The sequence below is a fragment of the Egretta garzetta genome, unplaced genomic scaffold (assembly GCF_000687185.1).
Source record: "Egretta garzetta isolate BGI_Z169 unplaced genomic scaffold, ASM68718v1 scaffold100, whole genome shotgun sequence".
Lineage (NCBI taxonomy): Eukaryota > Metazoa > Chordata > Aves > Pelecaniformes > Ardeidae > Egretta > Egretta garzetta.
This window is the reverse complement of record NW_009258265.1, coordinates 1,199,646-1,215,097: the sequence shown is the minus strand read 5'-3', so window position 1 is coordinate 1,215,097 and position 15,452 is coordinate 1,199,646. Positions and strand designations below refer to the sequence as shown.

General features: G+C 40.7%; 1 protein-coding gene across 1 annotated transcript in view; it reads right to left on the bottom strand.

Moving 5' to 3' along the window:
• The window catches only part of MAP3K3 (mitogen-activated protein kinase kinase kinase 3), a 32,323-nt gene extending 17,636 nt beyond the window's left edge, over nucleotides 1-14,687 (bottom strand). Inside the window, 6 exon segments of the mRNA XM_009648220.2 lie at nucleotides 1,945-2,065; nucleotides 5,527-5,640; nucleotides 6,807-6,906; nucleotides 10,972-11,012; nucleotides 14,115-14,204; nucleotides 14,571-14,687. Of these exon segments, the coding sequence (XP_009646515.1) occupies nucleotides 1,945-2,065; nucleotides 5,527-5,640; nucleotides 6,807-6,906; nucleotides 10,972-11,012; nucleotides 14,115-14,204; nucleotides 14,571-14,666 (562 nt within the window). The 5' untranslated portion in view covers nucleotides 14,667-14,687.
• Between the last annotated feature and the right edge of the window lie 765 nt (nucleotides 14,688-15,452).

The window sequence follows — 15,452 nt, the reverse complement described above, 5'->3', positions numbered from 1 at the left end:
GGACCTCTTAATAATTTAACAGTCTGGTACTTCGACATGTTCAGAAAATAAAACCAACACTTTCTTGATTGATGAACGACCGGCTAATCAGAAAGCGTCCATAAGCTGGGATAAGAGGAAAGAGTCTGTACAACCGGGATACAGAAGGGGCCCCTTATTACTATACAGTTTACCCATGACAGACACTCAGTACAGTCTGTTAGCTTTGGCACTATTATTTGGATACCTTAGAATGCCAATAAAGGAGAAAGACATTTTTTTTAAATAAAATATTGCTGGCATTGAATTTGTCTGTGAAAAAAGAAATGTGGTGTTCAGACGTGCATGGATACCGCTGCCTCCTTCATAGGACCAAGGAATGTTACTCTTTTTATGCATATAAACTTCAAACTAGAAAGGATGGGAAAACTCTTTTTGTCCCAGTTTCAGTCACGTACTTCACTTCTTTGTTTGTTTGCTACTTCATAAAAGCAAACTATACAAAAGGGGATCAGCAGACTCTGGAGAGGATACAAACAGGTTTGCTAGGAAAGTCTGGTATTGAGAACTACCGGTCTAGTTCTCCAGTCCTTCTCTACTGAGCTTACTCTCCCAATTACCTGTGGTCAGAACAGCGTGGATCTGACTCCGGTTTAGACCCCCCAATGTGGAGACTGTCTGGTCTAGTTTAATTGAATTTATTATTTGACACTTAGATCGCATTGCAAATACTGATCTAAAATCCTGTGATGATTATGCCTCAAGTTTACAGTTACCGAAACTGAAGCACTCCTCTTCCACAGAGGGAGCTGGTTTAGAACTTGGAAAGAAAACAACTCTGACATTCCCAGCTCCTGGAACTGCCCTCGTGATGTGCAGCACCTGTCAGCTGAAGCATTAGGTCTGACAAGCCCTAAAATAGCTGCTGTAACAAACACAGCCATTCTCTGCTTCTGTTTCCAGCAAAATTTAGCTTTTCTCACTTCTAAATCAAAAGTCATTTACACAGAACACCATCTTAGGCTTCAGCCTTCATCCTGCAGATCCCTATTATTGCTCACCTTCTTTCTGCTCTTTCAATGCTCCCTTGAACTTCACATTAAGGAGCCAGATTCTAAACCACAGACTTTTTTTTTTTTTTTTTTTTTGGATCCAAAAGTCTTTGAAGCAGTTTCAGATGTTTCAGTTTTTCATATAAAATGTTAACAGCTCTGAGCATCCTTCAACCACAGTTCTGAATAGGACTGCATAGTTATACAGGGGGTTATAACACAGAAATTGGGATGACTCAGAAAAATCTACCAGAGATAGAAGTGATAAAAATTACAGGAGTCCTTTCACTACACAAGAGTTCACTAAGCTGACAGAAACACAAAGGAAACGAGACAAAAAGTGCAGTTACTGTGACTTTTATCTTTTGTGCAGCTGTGCCAGTCACCTATGATATTAGCCTTGTGCTCTACTCATCTGGTTAATTACGACAGTGAAAGGTTAGGGAACTCAGTTCGCAGGGCACTGGTTAGATATGCAGTGGCAATTCCTGGGCTACCAGTAAAATGCTTGATTAGAGGAGTGAGGACAGATTCCAAAGCCCAACATAACCGGGGGGGGGGGGGAAAAAAAAAAAAAAAAAAAAAAAAAGAATCACATCAAGGTTTCATGAACTGAAATTGCCAACCTAAATAAAAAGCTTAATGGACTCACATAAGCTCTCCAAATTTCTAACCTCAATGAATCTGGCTTTAGGACATCCCTTTTAGCAGCTCCTCAGCTGGTCAACAGCTCAGTAAGGAACTTTGAAACATTCTATTGTAAACATATTAAGGGCTTTTGAAAACCAACTGCCTTGTCCTAGAATAACCTTTCAGTTTCTCACGGCTCTCATAAACACTATACCATAAGCACTAGTGCCCAAAAGATATGTTTCACAAAATAAAGACAAGCAGAAGTGCCAAAAATACTCACTGACAGACAGATGCCTACTTCTGGGTTCTGGCTGCTGATAGGGTGTGTTCACATCCCCCACAGATTGGGAAGTTTTAATTCTGACTTGTTTGGGCAGTCCAGAATGGGGCGAAGAACTGGTCTGTTGGGTAAAATAAAATAAAATAAAAAAATTAAAAAAAACAACAAAAAATGAGACTGAGGAGCTCAAGAAGTCTGGCCACAGTTTCAAAAATATCATTACGTTTAGTAGCAAGAAAGTAGCTGAGAAACAGCTCTAGAGCCTGCGATCTTATTAGCTTCACAGAACGCAAATGATAAAGGCAGCAAAAGAGCAAGCTTTACAATTATAGTGTAAAACAGGAATCGAACAACTAGAGCATGCTACCCTTCAGCCTCCAATCGAATGCAGGATTTACAAGTCTCAATGTTCGTCTTCCATTAGCAGCTACCCATGAAACCAACACAGAGGGGCTCTTACCACTCACCGAGACCAGCCCATGGCAGAACCTGCAATTTCTATCAGCCATCGTGGCCAGCAGAGACAAATTACAAATCTTGCGCTCTTTCCAAAGCAGTTAGATAGCAACTTGACTCCCCACAATCTTTAAAAAGTAAACCCGACAATTCAGACTGTCTAAATGAAAATAAATTTTGGAGAATTTAAGAGCACAAAGAGTTTGGAGATGCCAAGATGAATGCTGCCTGTGTTGCTTTTATTCATCCTTCCCTGAACTTACATAATCTAATTAAAGATCATTTTTCCACAGTGCCTTCATTTCACAGATGCCTTCATCTCACTCGAAGCAGGAAGGGGAATGAGAGGAGACATGTCAAAGGACTTCTCCCCACTTTGTTGAGAAAGATGGAAGGGGTAAGTCCAGCATGCTTTGTAGGAAGAGGAACTGCAGGATGTTTTTGCAATTTAGGGCAGTAGGATGCTGCCCAGGAGAACTGTTGCCCTCCTCCTCTGCCACGAGAAACTGCAAGGCCACTTCAGACTCCACAGGGTGCTTGCTTGGGAAAATTTAGACTGCAGCTTCAGGCAGATAACACTTCTGTGCTCTTTCCATGGATGATACAGGGAACACGGGCTCTTAACACAGGGCTGAACAGGACACCAACGATCTGAGGATGGTGCGCTAAGGTCTGAACATACGAAATAGCGTGAACTTCCAACCTCCCCCAAGCAAATGAGATCCTACACGTGTCAAAGCAGGTGCTCAATACTAGTGGACACTTTCAATTTTAATCTTCTTGTCCCAAAGTACCCAGTTTTACAAGAGGATATAATTGTCCCTTCCTCCTGTGTGTTACAGAATGTAACTAATGCTTGTAAAGCACTTATTTTATTGGTATGAACATAACCAAAGAGACCCCAAGGAAATTAACTCTGTCTTCCGAAAATTATTTGAATATGACTGGCAAGCAAGGTGTGAGGACACACAGCCAAAAAGGTAAAGAATAGCTGTTCATTTAATAGGCACTTACCCTTGCCCAGAGTAAGGAGGGAGCCTGATTTAAATTACATAAACTCTACCATGAACAGATTCACCCGAGCTGAATAAAGGGTGCAGAGGTCACCCCATTCATGAGGACAGGCTGACTGTAGTACTCTAGGTGTTCAACTTAACCAGTTCTTCCCATTAGTTTCTGAACACAAAAAGACTGACAACAGAAGTGAGTTGCTTGAGAAAAGTAAGCACAGATGAGCCACAGAAAGAGGCACAAGAAAATTAATATAAACGCTATGCACAAACACAGGCTCTCAGCACCAGTCACACAGCTACTGCTGTAAAGTTAATTTGGTTTATATACATATTTGTGCCAAAGTCACGGCGTTACCTTTCCATCCCCAGAAAAAGAAAAGAGTACAACCAAAACAAAATCTGCATCCTGTACTTCAGGAAAAATAATGCTTCCCGCTCCCTCAGTGGGATGAGATCATGCAGCCAAGAAACCTCCTTCAGACTTGTGGGCTTTTGCTTTATCACATGTAGGACTCTCCTGCCAGGCAACTCAGAGCTGAAGAGGAAGTCGGAGGAGAGGGGGGAAACAGTGGCACTTACTGAAGACTTCGCTGTTTGTTTCTGCTTTGAGCAAAAGAGGAAAAAACAGCTAATAAAAGGACAACACCACAGTACTGGCTACTGGTTGGTGTAGGGATGGGATTTACTACGTGTTTACTGTAGGTGGCTTATGTAAAGTTTAGATAGTGTCATTTAACATCTGATTTGCAGTCTGAAGACACCAAAATTAATAGAGGGCTGTAAAAGAGGATTGTTTTACTGTTACACCAAAAGTTGAGGCCACCTTTTACAGACTATTTCCTGACAACACAGAACAAAGTCTGACTACGCTAGGTCAGACCAAAGGCCGCCTTGCCAAGTATTGTCTTCAGAATGGCCAGTAACAAACGCTTCGGGAAAGGGCATAGGACAAGAAACAGCATCATCCCCTCCTACACCTTTCCAGCTTTTGGCATCCAGTCATTTGGGAAAGGCTGTTAACACTCCTGAAGGTCTTTGTACTTGTATTAACATGGATTATCAAAATCAAAAATAGGAGAAGTATATCTAAGTTCTCCTGACAGTTCCAAGAATTGCAGGTGTGATTATTTCAAGAGTCTGAGCTCACAGCCTGCAGAACTTGAATAGGGAAGAACATTCAAGATTGACAGGCTATTACCAACAGAGCTTTCAAGACAGAGTAGCTTTTTGTGTCACACCCTTGAAGAGAATTTGGTAATTTGCAAATAAAATATCTAAGCTATTGAGGTCTTTGGCTTGAAAACCTACATCACCTTAATTCTGAAACAGAAATCGGTTGAGTGAACAAAGTTCACAGATCAGGTGTAAGGGCAACTTCTGACTCTTTTTGCCCTCTTCAGCTTGCAGTTCAATTCACTGTCCAAACCTGGCAGCTTTGGGAGCTTGACTGAGAGACATACTTCTCATGGTATGATTTTTTCTCCTGAGAAGTGCAAACATTGACACTCACTGCCACAGTTGCCTGTGGTATAGGAAAGTGAACTAAGACACAATCAAATTTATCTTAGGTGTGAACACACCATTATTAGCTAAAAGCAACTTAGTTTCTGCAGAGTAAGGCTGGATTCAATGCATTAGGCTACAGAAATGAAAAATCACTGGGGACTGTCCTCAGGCTTCTCACCCAGGAAAAAATTGCTAATAGCTTGTCTTCAAGGACAACCTGTGCTTTCTTAAAGGCAAGACAATTACACGCACTTTCAACGCTGTGCTATTAATCAAAGGTAAAAAAAGTTCTCTGCGAACCAAACTCATTAAATGTTTTCTGAATACTTGGGTACTTGATATAAAATGGCCTTCATATTACAGCTTAAAAAGCCGTAATGTTTTAGTCCCTGAACAGTTGCTGGAGCCAGGAAGAAAAAAAAAAAAAAAAAAAAGAAAAGATATAGCTATACCTAGCCAAAGTACAGAGGATAAACATATGCATTTGTATCTTTGTGAAGAGTGATTTTACTAATCCCTGTTACTCTTATATAGGGCTACCCTCATGTTTCAGAGACTTAAGGGTAAAAACCTTCATTTCGCTGCAGATACAGAAGTTGTTACCTACATGGTTTCTGTCCTGAGACAGCAATAATATTCTAAGGCTTTTCACATTAGAGCTTCGGTCTAAGAGATCTACTGCTTTATCCAGGTCATCTTGATTTTTCAAAGGAATAGATAGCTGCAAAATAAAGAACAGGGAGAAAATCATTAGAAAAGACTACTTCCACAATAGGTATTTAATTTAATAAAGATATTATATTCCACCATTATTCCAGAATTTTTCATTAAAATATGGTCTTACTGTCCTTTTCAACAAGGTTTTCCTCCCACGCCATGAGAGCATTGGCTGACCCTGTGCAAATTTCTCTAAGGCACCATCCACAAAAATATTAACTGCTACTTGAATTTGTTGTTTGCAAAGAACATGTCAGAGACAGGCCCCTGACTCCCTGATGAGAACATTGTCTCGGAATACTTACGAATCCACACCTAACGATCAAGTGAAAATTGGGTTTCAGATAGAGAATAGTATTAAGAAGTTAAGACTTTGCAAGACAGAATCAAAGAAGAATTTAAAACTTGCTAGTAATACCCCATGAAATTATGCTCTGACACCCTCTATTCTACAAGCCCACTCACAATTCAAAACATGAATGTTATTAACACTGAAGAACCCCTCTCATTTTGTCCAACTCCTACTGGTGAACAGGCTTTTGTATCTCTCTTGTTAGAGACGCAGTCCCAAATGGTGGGAGGGCACCACCACAACAAAAATACCAAGGAAAAGCCAGGGTGTCCAGAGGGAGAAAGCCAACAAAATACTTTAGATCATTAACATGGACTACCCAATTCCTCAGAGACAAATGGTATTCCCCATGTCACCTTCTTTTACCAATGACAGTGCCCACAGCCCCTGCAGCATCTCATTCCAGAGAGCCTCCCCGTTCTCCAACTCCTCTCCTTCCCCTAATAGCTGGGCAATAAGCAGAAAGCGTTGTGATGGCTGTTGCTAGTCAGCAGTCACACAACACAAACAATTCTGACTCTGCTATCAGGCAGCTGAAGAAATTACTCCAGGACTGCCCGCAGTCCTCAGACTGTATATATATTGGCCTGCAATAGTTGCTTTCAACAGTCAAAATACTTCAAATACCTTTTTTTACCTCCCCAAGAGAGTGTCCCAAACAATGCCAGTACAAGGAAGCAAGATGCTGATGTGATTCAACTATGGTTTGCATTAGAGGGAAGAAAATTAAATTTAAGGGTACAGAATTTGGGATGGGAAGGGAGGTGTCATCCAGAGGAGTGTTACATGTTCTAAGCACTGATAACAACACCCTGTACCTCATTGTTCATGTAGTGGAGATCCAGTGGCTGGCCAAAGGCTGTTTTCACTTTCTGTTGCACATCTTCATAGCGCACGGGACGGACAAATGGGATAATTCTGGAATGAAAGAGAATCACCGATTGAATTCAGAGATATACTCAACAATGCAATCAAATTAGATGGCTGGATGAACCATTAAAAACACATTTGAATGTTCTCTTTTCATCCTCAAGCAGGTAAGTGAACCCTTCTAATCTGAATTCATATTAATTATTTTACCAAGGAACTCTTGACCTCTGGTCCATTTCCAAATGGTCTGTCAAAATGCAATATTCAACTGAAGATTTCAATTCTTTGTCTCTGAAGAGAAAAGTATCCTTTACTGAATAAATTTTTTCCACGTAACAGGAGGCAGATCTCCTATGCATTTTGGCTTAAAGAATACTTCCTCAGGCACAAAACCCAAACAAATACATTCAGTGAGAGTTGAATTAAAAGCTGCGGAAGGCCCAAAGAACAGAAAAGTACTCCAATATCGGAACTCAAAACTCACTCCCTAAAAATTTCTCAAACGCGTTCCAGTTGAAAGTTTTCAACAAACATTCCCACAGCAAAGTCAGTCCTGAACTCCTGAGGGAAGGCATCAGCAGGAGGACACAAAGGAATCCGAAAACCCTCTTTCCCGAAGGTGGTCTGTGACGTTAGCTCCATGTTTGCCCTCTGCACACTCAACTTAAACATCTCCAAACCTCTGAATCACAGACTCACTACACTGCCTCTGCAGTCACCCTTCAAATCCTGCACAACACAGCAGGGGCTTTTTCTCAAAAAGTTGAAGTCAAATCTAACTGTAACTGCGCAACCATTTGTCACTCCCAGCTTGCTTTATTTAAAAAAAGAGCTTTTTTTTTTTTAATTACAGAGGCCAAGTAGATCAAAACTTAAATACTGTTTCAGCTGTAATAGCAGTGGCAAAGCTGACTTGCAATTATTCAGAATATTTATGTAAGACAGATATCTAAGACAGAATATGCATATAAGATAGATCAGTCTCATACTCTCATGCTTTCTCCCTCACGGGTATTTTCCATATGTAATGCATCTCTGGGCACCTTCACCAACTGACACACAAAAAGTGCATAACTGTAAATTATTCAGATCGCTTTCCCTGAGCCCAGACCCTGCGACACACTAAACCCCCAGTTCAGCCGTTTCCTTGCCAGCTGAATGGCAGGAGCTTTAGACTCACACACACAAATGGCCTCAAGAAATCCAAAATGGCAACAGGCACAGCCATCCTCGGGGAACCCTGCAGAATCCTGTGGCACATGAATGCTTTTCAGAAAATTACTGTATAGTTTTTCTTTGGTTTCATTACTGTTTTGCCTACCTTGGAATAGAAACTCTAATGCTTTAGGCAAAGCAGTAATGTGAAGTTCCAGCAAAGCATCTAAAACTGTTTATTTTGGTGCAACGTTCTTCTGTAGGAAGTTGCCAAGTACTCGGAAAGTCGCTACCTTGACAGCCATGGAAAAGGATGATTTTCACCCTCTTCAGAAGAATCAGTGAGTAAAATATCCCGGGTCAAGAACTGCAGATTCAAATGTGAACTACAGTTTACAACCCACTATTCCAGCAAACCAAGGACGTCTAACTGCTCCGAAACCCACTTTTCATCTCTCTGCTGCACAAGGCCCAGATGGTTGGTTGTTCCTGCCTTCGGGCTCCTGCAACTAGACTTCTCACCATCTGCTTCCACGGGCCACGAGACCACACTGCGCCTCCACTACCGGCAAGTTAAACAAACAGCTCCGGGACGCAGCTGACAGCCACCATCGTTCTGAAACCTCTTAGACTGCGATAGCTGCTTACCGCGCCGCTGCATCTTGAAACGACTCTGCTTTGGCACAGCTGAAATACTGCCCCCAAAAGCTTGATTATTAGCACCACTTAACAATTTTGCCATCAGGCAGAAATTGGAAGACCTGAACGGACCACAGAAACTCAAGACCTGTCCTTGCTCACAGGGGCAGCTCTCCGAGCCCAGTGAAACCCCAAATCACCTCTGGGGAAGCTCACACGAATTCGTTTTGAACCCGTGCTTTGGAGAGAGGGCTTAGTTTCCAAAATGTCCATCCAGCCTGCTTCGCCAGCACTCAGTAGCCTTTCACGATACACAGCTTTTGTTGTAAATAGCTCTAGTGTCAGTTGGCTTCCTTAGCCCCTTCCCAGGAAGGGTTCATCTTGTTACCAGACCTACAACATTCAGCTATTTAGAAATAATTGTTCTTGTTAAAAAGCAGCCCACAATAACATTTTCTACATATTACTAAGAAACCCGTCCATGAAATTATAGTACTCTGGCACCATACAAACGTAATTTAGCTCTCAGTTGAGCCGAAGTCCCTTATAAAGGCTTCCATTCTACACTCAATGCATTAAAAAGCAGAGCTGTTCTCAGGTGCCACAAATTCTATTAGTTTAAAAACTCCGTGCACTCTTCTAACACAAAACCATGGACTGCAGGGTTTAAGGAGCCCATTCCTGCCTGACCACCTTAAATATTTGTGGTTAGATCTGGCAGCTCCTCAGAAACCAAGCACACACACTTACATTCTCGGTGCAAGCTTGCTGTCTGTAACTGCATACCACTTTGGGAATGGGGAATTCAGGCGAGCGTAACTGCATAATTAGACTAACACACAATCAACCTTTTCATTTTAATGTTACTTCAGAAAAAAACCCTTTCTTCTCCCCTGAGCTCTGTGCCATCTTAAATGCACTCAGGCAGAAGACCTACAAGATGATAGGACTGTGGTGACAAGATTTTGCTTCCGAGTTACCTTGTCCTAACACAGTATCACAAGATATTGTGACACCTCACACAGTGGCTCTCCTGTAGTCCACACAATGCCTGTGACACAGTAGAGCACTGAGAAGATCTGGCTGACAAAGGCATCAGCAGATCCCAGCTACGATTACTTTTAAATTTTCCCCTCGAGGCCAAAAAGTCAGGTTTTTTTAGTGACCAAATTCACCATGTAGTACTTTGGTGAATGAAACAGTTCAATTTTTGAGGAAGACTTTACAAATTATCCTCTGCCATCTGCTTTATCAACAAAGAATGCCTCTGCCTTTCTGTTTTAACAAAAATCCTTTAATTTGACAAAGGAGAATACTTGAGGAGGAGCTTAAGCAGCTCAGCCAGTAACCTTTGCTAGTAACAGGCTGTTAGGATCACTACATACAACTTGCACTGTTGTACTGTCAACGTGAAATTCGCATTTTATCATGAAAGCGTGCACTACTTCATGTTTGAAAGTACTGTCTGGGATGGGAGAAACCAAAGGATTCCCATAGGATGTCTGTGAAGAGGAGCATATAAATTCATTCTTACAGTCCAATTAATTTCTTCAGAAAAAGGAAATTAGAACCTAGCATCAAGATCCCTTTTCCCCCTCAGCAAGAGCTTAACAGCAGCCTCTGAAAGGCTGCAACAAGTCTGGAGCCTTTCTGTATATTCACACACAGCCACCAAAGAGCCATAACAGTATCGAGAGCTCCTCTCGATTAGATGGTAGGTAAGGGGCTTTTTGAGACCTACTTTGAAATGTCTAGGCAATTTTATCCATTGGAAACAATACTGTAAAGGCAGAAAATGCCAATTCAGTTAATTTTGGGGTTTTGTAAAAGAAAGTGTCTCAAAACTAAGCATCAGAGGAAATAACAAGGAAACTTTTAGACCAATGAAAAAAAATCTTCCCTTGTTCTATCTGTTGCTCAGTCACAGCAGGACAGTGATAGTGATAGGTCATCAGGAAGTGAGAAACTAGAAAAGAATGACACTAATGCGATCAGTTTCATTTGGTTTTAGTTAAATGAAACAGATAGGGAACATATCTGAAATAAGACTATCGGCTGAATTTATTTCAGGCTGGACAGCTTTTTTAATATTACTGCAATTCACTTGCAAATAGATACTGTGAAAATAAATCCAAGTGTTTTATGACACACTGATTTTTAAAAATAACCAAGTTGTGTATGACCTGCTTGCTGTTGCCTTTACTGTGTGTTTTTCATTCAGGAACAAGGAAAGTGAAGCCAACAAAACATTTAACCTAAATGATTAACGACTAAATTATTCTACTAGGCAAAGAATCAAAGTAGTGAAGACAGACTTACCGTCTTTCCCCATTATGTTCAAACTTTATCCTTACATCATTCTGCAGAAGAAATTCCAAAAGGTTAGTTCAGGATGAAACTCTGGCATACAGAAAAGCACACAAACGGATCATGTAATGATTTTAAGGCCCAAACACAAAGCAGGTCAATTTGTGATCAACTCCTCAAAAGGCTAACCACAACACAAAAAGTCTGATAACTTTCCCCAGGGAGGCTGAAGCAGACAGTGGACAACAAGTGGCTGATGCATGAACACAGCACCATGAGGAATGGAGAAATTGCTAAAGGAGAAAGAGAAGGAAAAGGGTAAGAACTAAGTTGTATTTTTCACTAATTGCCACTCAAACAGAGGACACCGAAATATACTTGAACTATAAGGAAAATTAATCCGTCTTTAACACTGCATGGCAAAAATCTGAAATTGAGCCCAAGCGCATATTTGTCTGAGCTGAAGGTAATTTCCTTTGTGCAGTCTCAAAGCAAGCATGTTAAGCATGTTTTCTTCTATGGCAAAGAGTAGAGAGATACAGGGAATGTGCTACACCCTTTATTCTTAAAACGCAGACTAAATCTCTGCTTTTGCAAAACTGCAGCCCCTGAAACTCAGACTACGACGTTCCAAACAAGTTAACTGCGTGCCATCTTTTAAAGTGCAAAGGGGTCATCATCCATATCTGGCAGATGGTTAAAAGCACTGACCCCACAACCTGTGCATTTCAGTGTAAACTCAGAAGATGTTCTGTGGCACGGAAGAGTCAACATGCTGAACTTTCAACTCTGGAGATCAAAGTTCAAATCCCAATTTAGGTCACAAAGATAAAAATAAAAGGGAAAAATCTGCTCTGATAAGACTCCATAATTTCTGCTGCACAATTTATGTGATTGGAGTAGATTAAGCCATCTGTGAAAGCTTTAGACAATAGGCAATCATACATCTAGGAACTTCAAAAAAATGTGGCCAGGAAATGCTCCTTAGCTAGAGGAAGTATCTGGCAGGCCTAGTGGTCAAGAATGCAGTTCAAAGGGACCCATGCAATCACTGCGAGTACACAGTATTCCTGCAGCAATACCATAGGTACAGCATTGATCATGACAAATGAGCTTCCCAATCAGAGCAACAATCACCCACAGGTGGGTGATTTACACATAACTTTACCAAAGATGTTTTCTCAGGTGCGGGAAGAGAAAGAACTTACTCTAGAATGGCACCAAAATGAAGCAAATTCTAGAGAACTTATTTCAATTGAGCAGTAAAGGAAAAATGCAACAAACAGCATAGGAATATAAAAGATGTCCACCAGCCAAATACTGACGAAACAGTTGTTTCTTAGGCATAACGAATGGAGGAATGATCCCTTTATATTAGGGATATTCAGGGAAGGAAAGCTACACTGTTCTAAGTAGCCCAGTCTAAGGGAACTAAACAGGACTCTTTGGATTAAAGTGAATGAAAGCAATTTTTCAGATTAAATTTCTGACCTCAAGATGTGTTTTAGGTCATGCAACAGCTCAGTGACAAAGCTCTCACTAGTTAAAATTAGACAACACTAAAAGATGTTCAGGGCTCTCTGGAAACCTTTCTTCAACTTACTGGTACCTAAGCAAACTGAAGCGTCTTCCTCAACACCATGACATGCTTTCAAAACTGTGATTTGTAAGAAAGGGAAGGGGGGGGTGTGTGGATTTGGCATCCATCTTCTATCTCCTGATGATTTTTCCAAAAGGATCAGACACTGGCCATTTGTTCTATTTTGCAAAGATCTAAGGAAAGGTATTGAAAGTGATCTTAGTGTTTAAATTTCAGACAGAACCTAGAGGAGTTAAACGTCCAGTGCTTTTTGTTTCCTTTCAAAGCAGTGAACCTATCACCTATATAAACCTCTTTTTAAAGCAACTCACATGAACTGTCCAGAGAGATGAGTAACAAAGCAAATCCAAGGTTGATGCTTTAGCGTTCCAGTTTTGTGATGCAGTGTCATCAGTAATAGTTACAGATTTTGATTTAAGACATCTCTGAATTTACGTTTCAAAGTGATTTGCAAGGATTTTGTACTACTCCATCTACGGATTTGTCCAGCACATTCAAGGAAATCTCATATCCCAGCTGAACAAGGAGATTATGAGCAGACAAAGCATAAGGGAGAGACGGACATGAACTTTAAAGCCTGCTCCAAAAAGCTTAAGCCTATAATAAGGATATAACTGGAAAGAGTTATTTTACTGATATAGGCAACTTCTCCTGTTAACATTAGTCTAACTGTAAGTAACTCGATTTTATTTTTTAAGACAGCAATGGACGAAGAATTCTTGACTGAAATTGTTATTTTGCATTCAAGTATTTAATTGAAATGATATGCAGCACATACTGACAGAGCAATGTTATTCTGTACCCTCTTTCTACCACAAAGTCAACACAATAGTTTTCTCTAAAAAAAAAAAAGTCTCTAGTGATGTAAAATTAACCTAGAGATGTTTTAAAGCATTGACCCTGCCACTTATTACCTTAGGAAAAGTATTTCTTTTAGAAAATGAACTTCACATCCCCATCCCCAAATAAGGGTTAGTTTCATTCCCACCTTCATGTGACATATGACTGGGCAACTCCACACAACCCTCCCTGTTCTGGCTGTTAAGGATGCTGCCTCTAGTCACACACCTGTAAATAGCTCTTTCCTTTTTCACTGAAGCAAGGTTTATTACAGCTTCACTAAAGCCAGTCTTTTCAGACAAACCCCTTCACTGTTCTTGAATCAACTTCAGTTTGACTACCTTTAATCAAGATCTTCATTCTGTATTCACATGCAGTCCGAATCATATGAAGATGAGACCGGCATTAGTTCATTATCCGGCTGCTTTATGCAGCTTTAAACTGCAGTGGCCTTCTTTTGCATCAGAGATGGAAATACTTGTTTCCTTTTCATCATTATGCTTCTCAGTTCCCTGCTCCCCTTTGAATTTAAATATTCTTTCCATTACAATGGAAAGTGCATCATACTGCTAGATCATGACCAAGTCCGTGGAGAAAAGCTTTCCTGGCCTCCCACACCTGCTTGAATGAATTCTGTAAAGGTCACTGCACACAACTTTAAAACAGGCTCCTAATTTATAATTGCTAATATTGAATAGGAAGCTAGTCTTCTTACCGGAATTTTTTTTTCTTCCACTGCAGAGGCACACTGGTTTGTTATTGCAGGGCTGCCCAAGAGGGGTGGACTGCTGGCGTTGTGTTTTTTCTTTAAAAAGAATAAAGTAATTTTAAAAAATGGTAATGTAACTGTGAAAGCAGAAAAGCACTTAGTAAACTTTTTAGCTAACCTACACAGACCAACCCCCACCAAAAAACAAGCCTGGCAAGAAGGCAGAATACCGAGATGTTGCAGATTATCAAAACTGTACCCTCCCTAGTCGATAAAGGCAAGTAAATAAAAAAGCTACCACGGTGGCAACACAGCCTGAGCGAGAGCGGGGAGCTGATCTGCCTGTGATGCTTCAGCAGTCAGAAGCCAGGACAGAGCCCAGGTGGCAGACCCACCACCGACCTACTCTGTCCTTTCTGCCTCCAGGCAGCTATTTCAGGTACTCACTGAGTAGCCTATTACCTGTTTGTTGGAGTGAGCAGTGTCTTTATTCTTCATGGTATCATACCCAGTCAGTCTGTGGCGTCGGCTCATCTGGAGTGCTACCAGGTCCTTCATGATGGATTTCAAGGCCTCTTGTTCATCTGTGATGCACAAGAATTGTAGTAGTAAGTTGCCTGGATGAGTATCAAGTGTAACGCTTCCGCACTTGCTTTCTGCTGGCTCATAAAGACATTCCTTTTTAGGATCTTTACAAATACACTGTAATTTCATTTAGTCATAAAAAAGCCCAAATTAACCTCATATCATGAAGTATAGTAAACAGAGGGATAAATTTTAAATCACTTGTCCAATGTCACAAAAGGATCTGGCCATAGTAAGGTGCAGAATAAATATCCCCTGCCCCTAGTTCTGTTAAAATGGCTTCGCAACAAACAGTACAACTTGGACAGATTTCCTAGATCATCATAGGTCATTTAGGAAGGGCAAACTGATGTGCTTCTGCCAAGGAAAACCTGGTAAGAATCTGTTCTTTCCAATTTTATATCCTGTTAACTTAGAATTCTTGCTTGCTGGTGGAACAAACCACGGCCAGTAGAAAGAAAAATGAAAATCTGGACAAAGAGTCGTCTTAGAATATCTCTGAATACAAATCCACTTGCACTGATTTCCCCAATACATTCCTCTCTTCCCCCAAAACAAGCTGATGGAACAAAGTTCAAACCATTTTATGAGACTTCAAGATCTGAACAGATTCAAATTGCACGGCATTAAGAACACTGTCTGCTGGCAGAGTATAAAGCAGCAGGTTCAATTCAAGGCTTCTTGCAAATGCAGGAAAATAAAAAAAACACATTGAAATTTTTCTTATACATACTACTGACTGAAAATTAATTTCTGAAG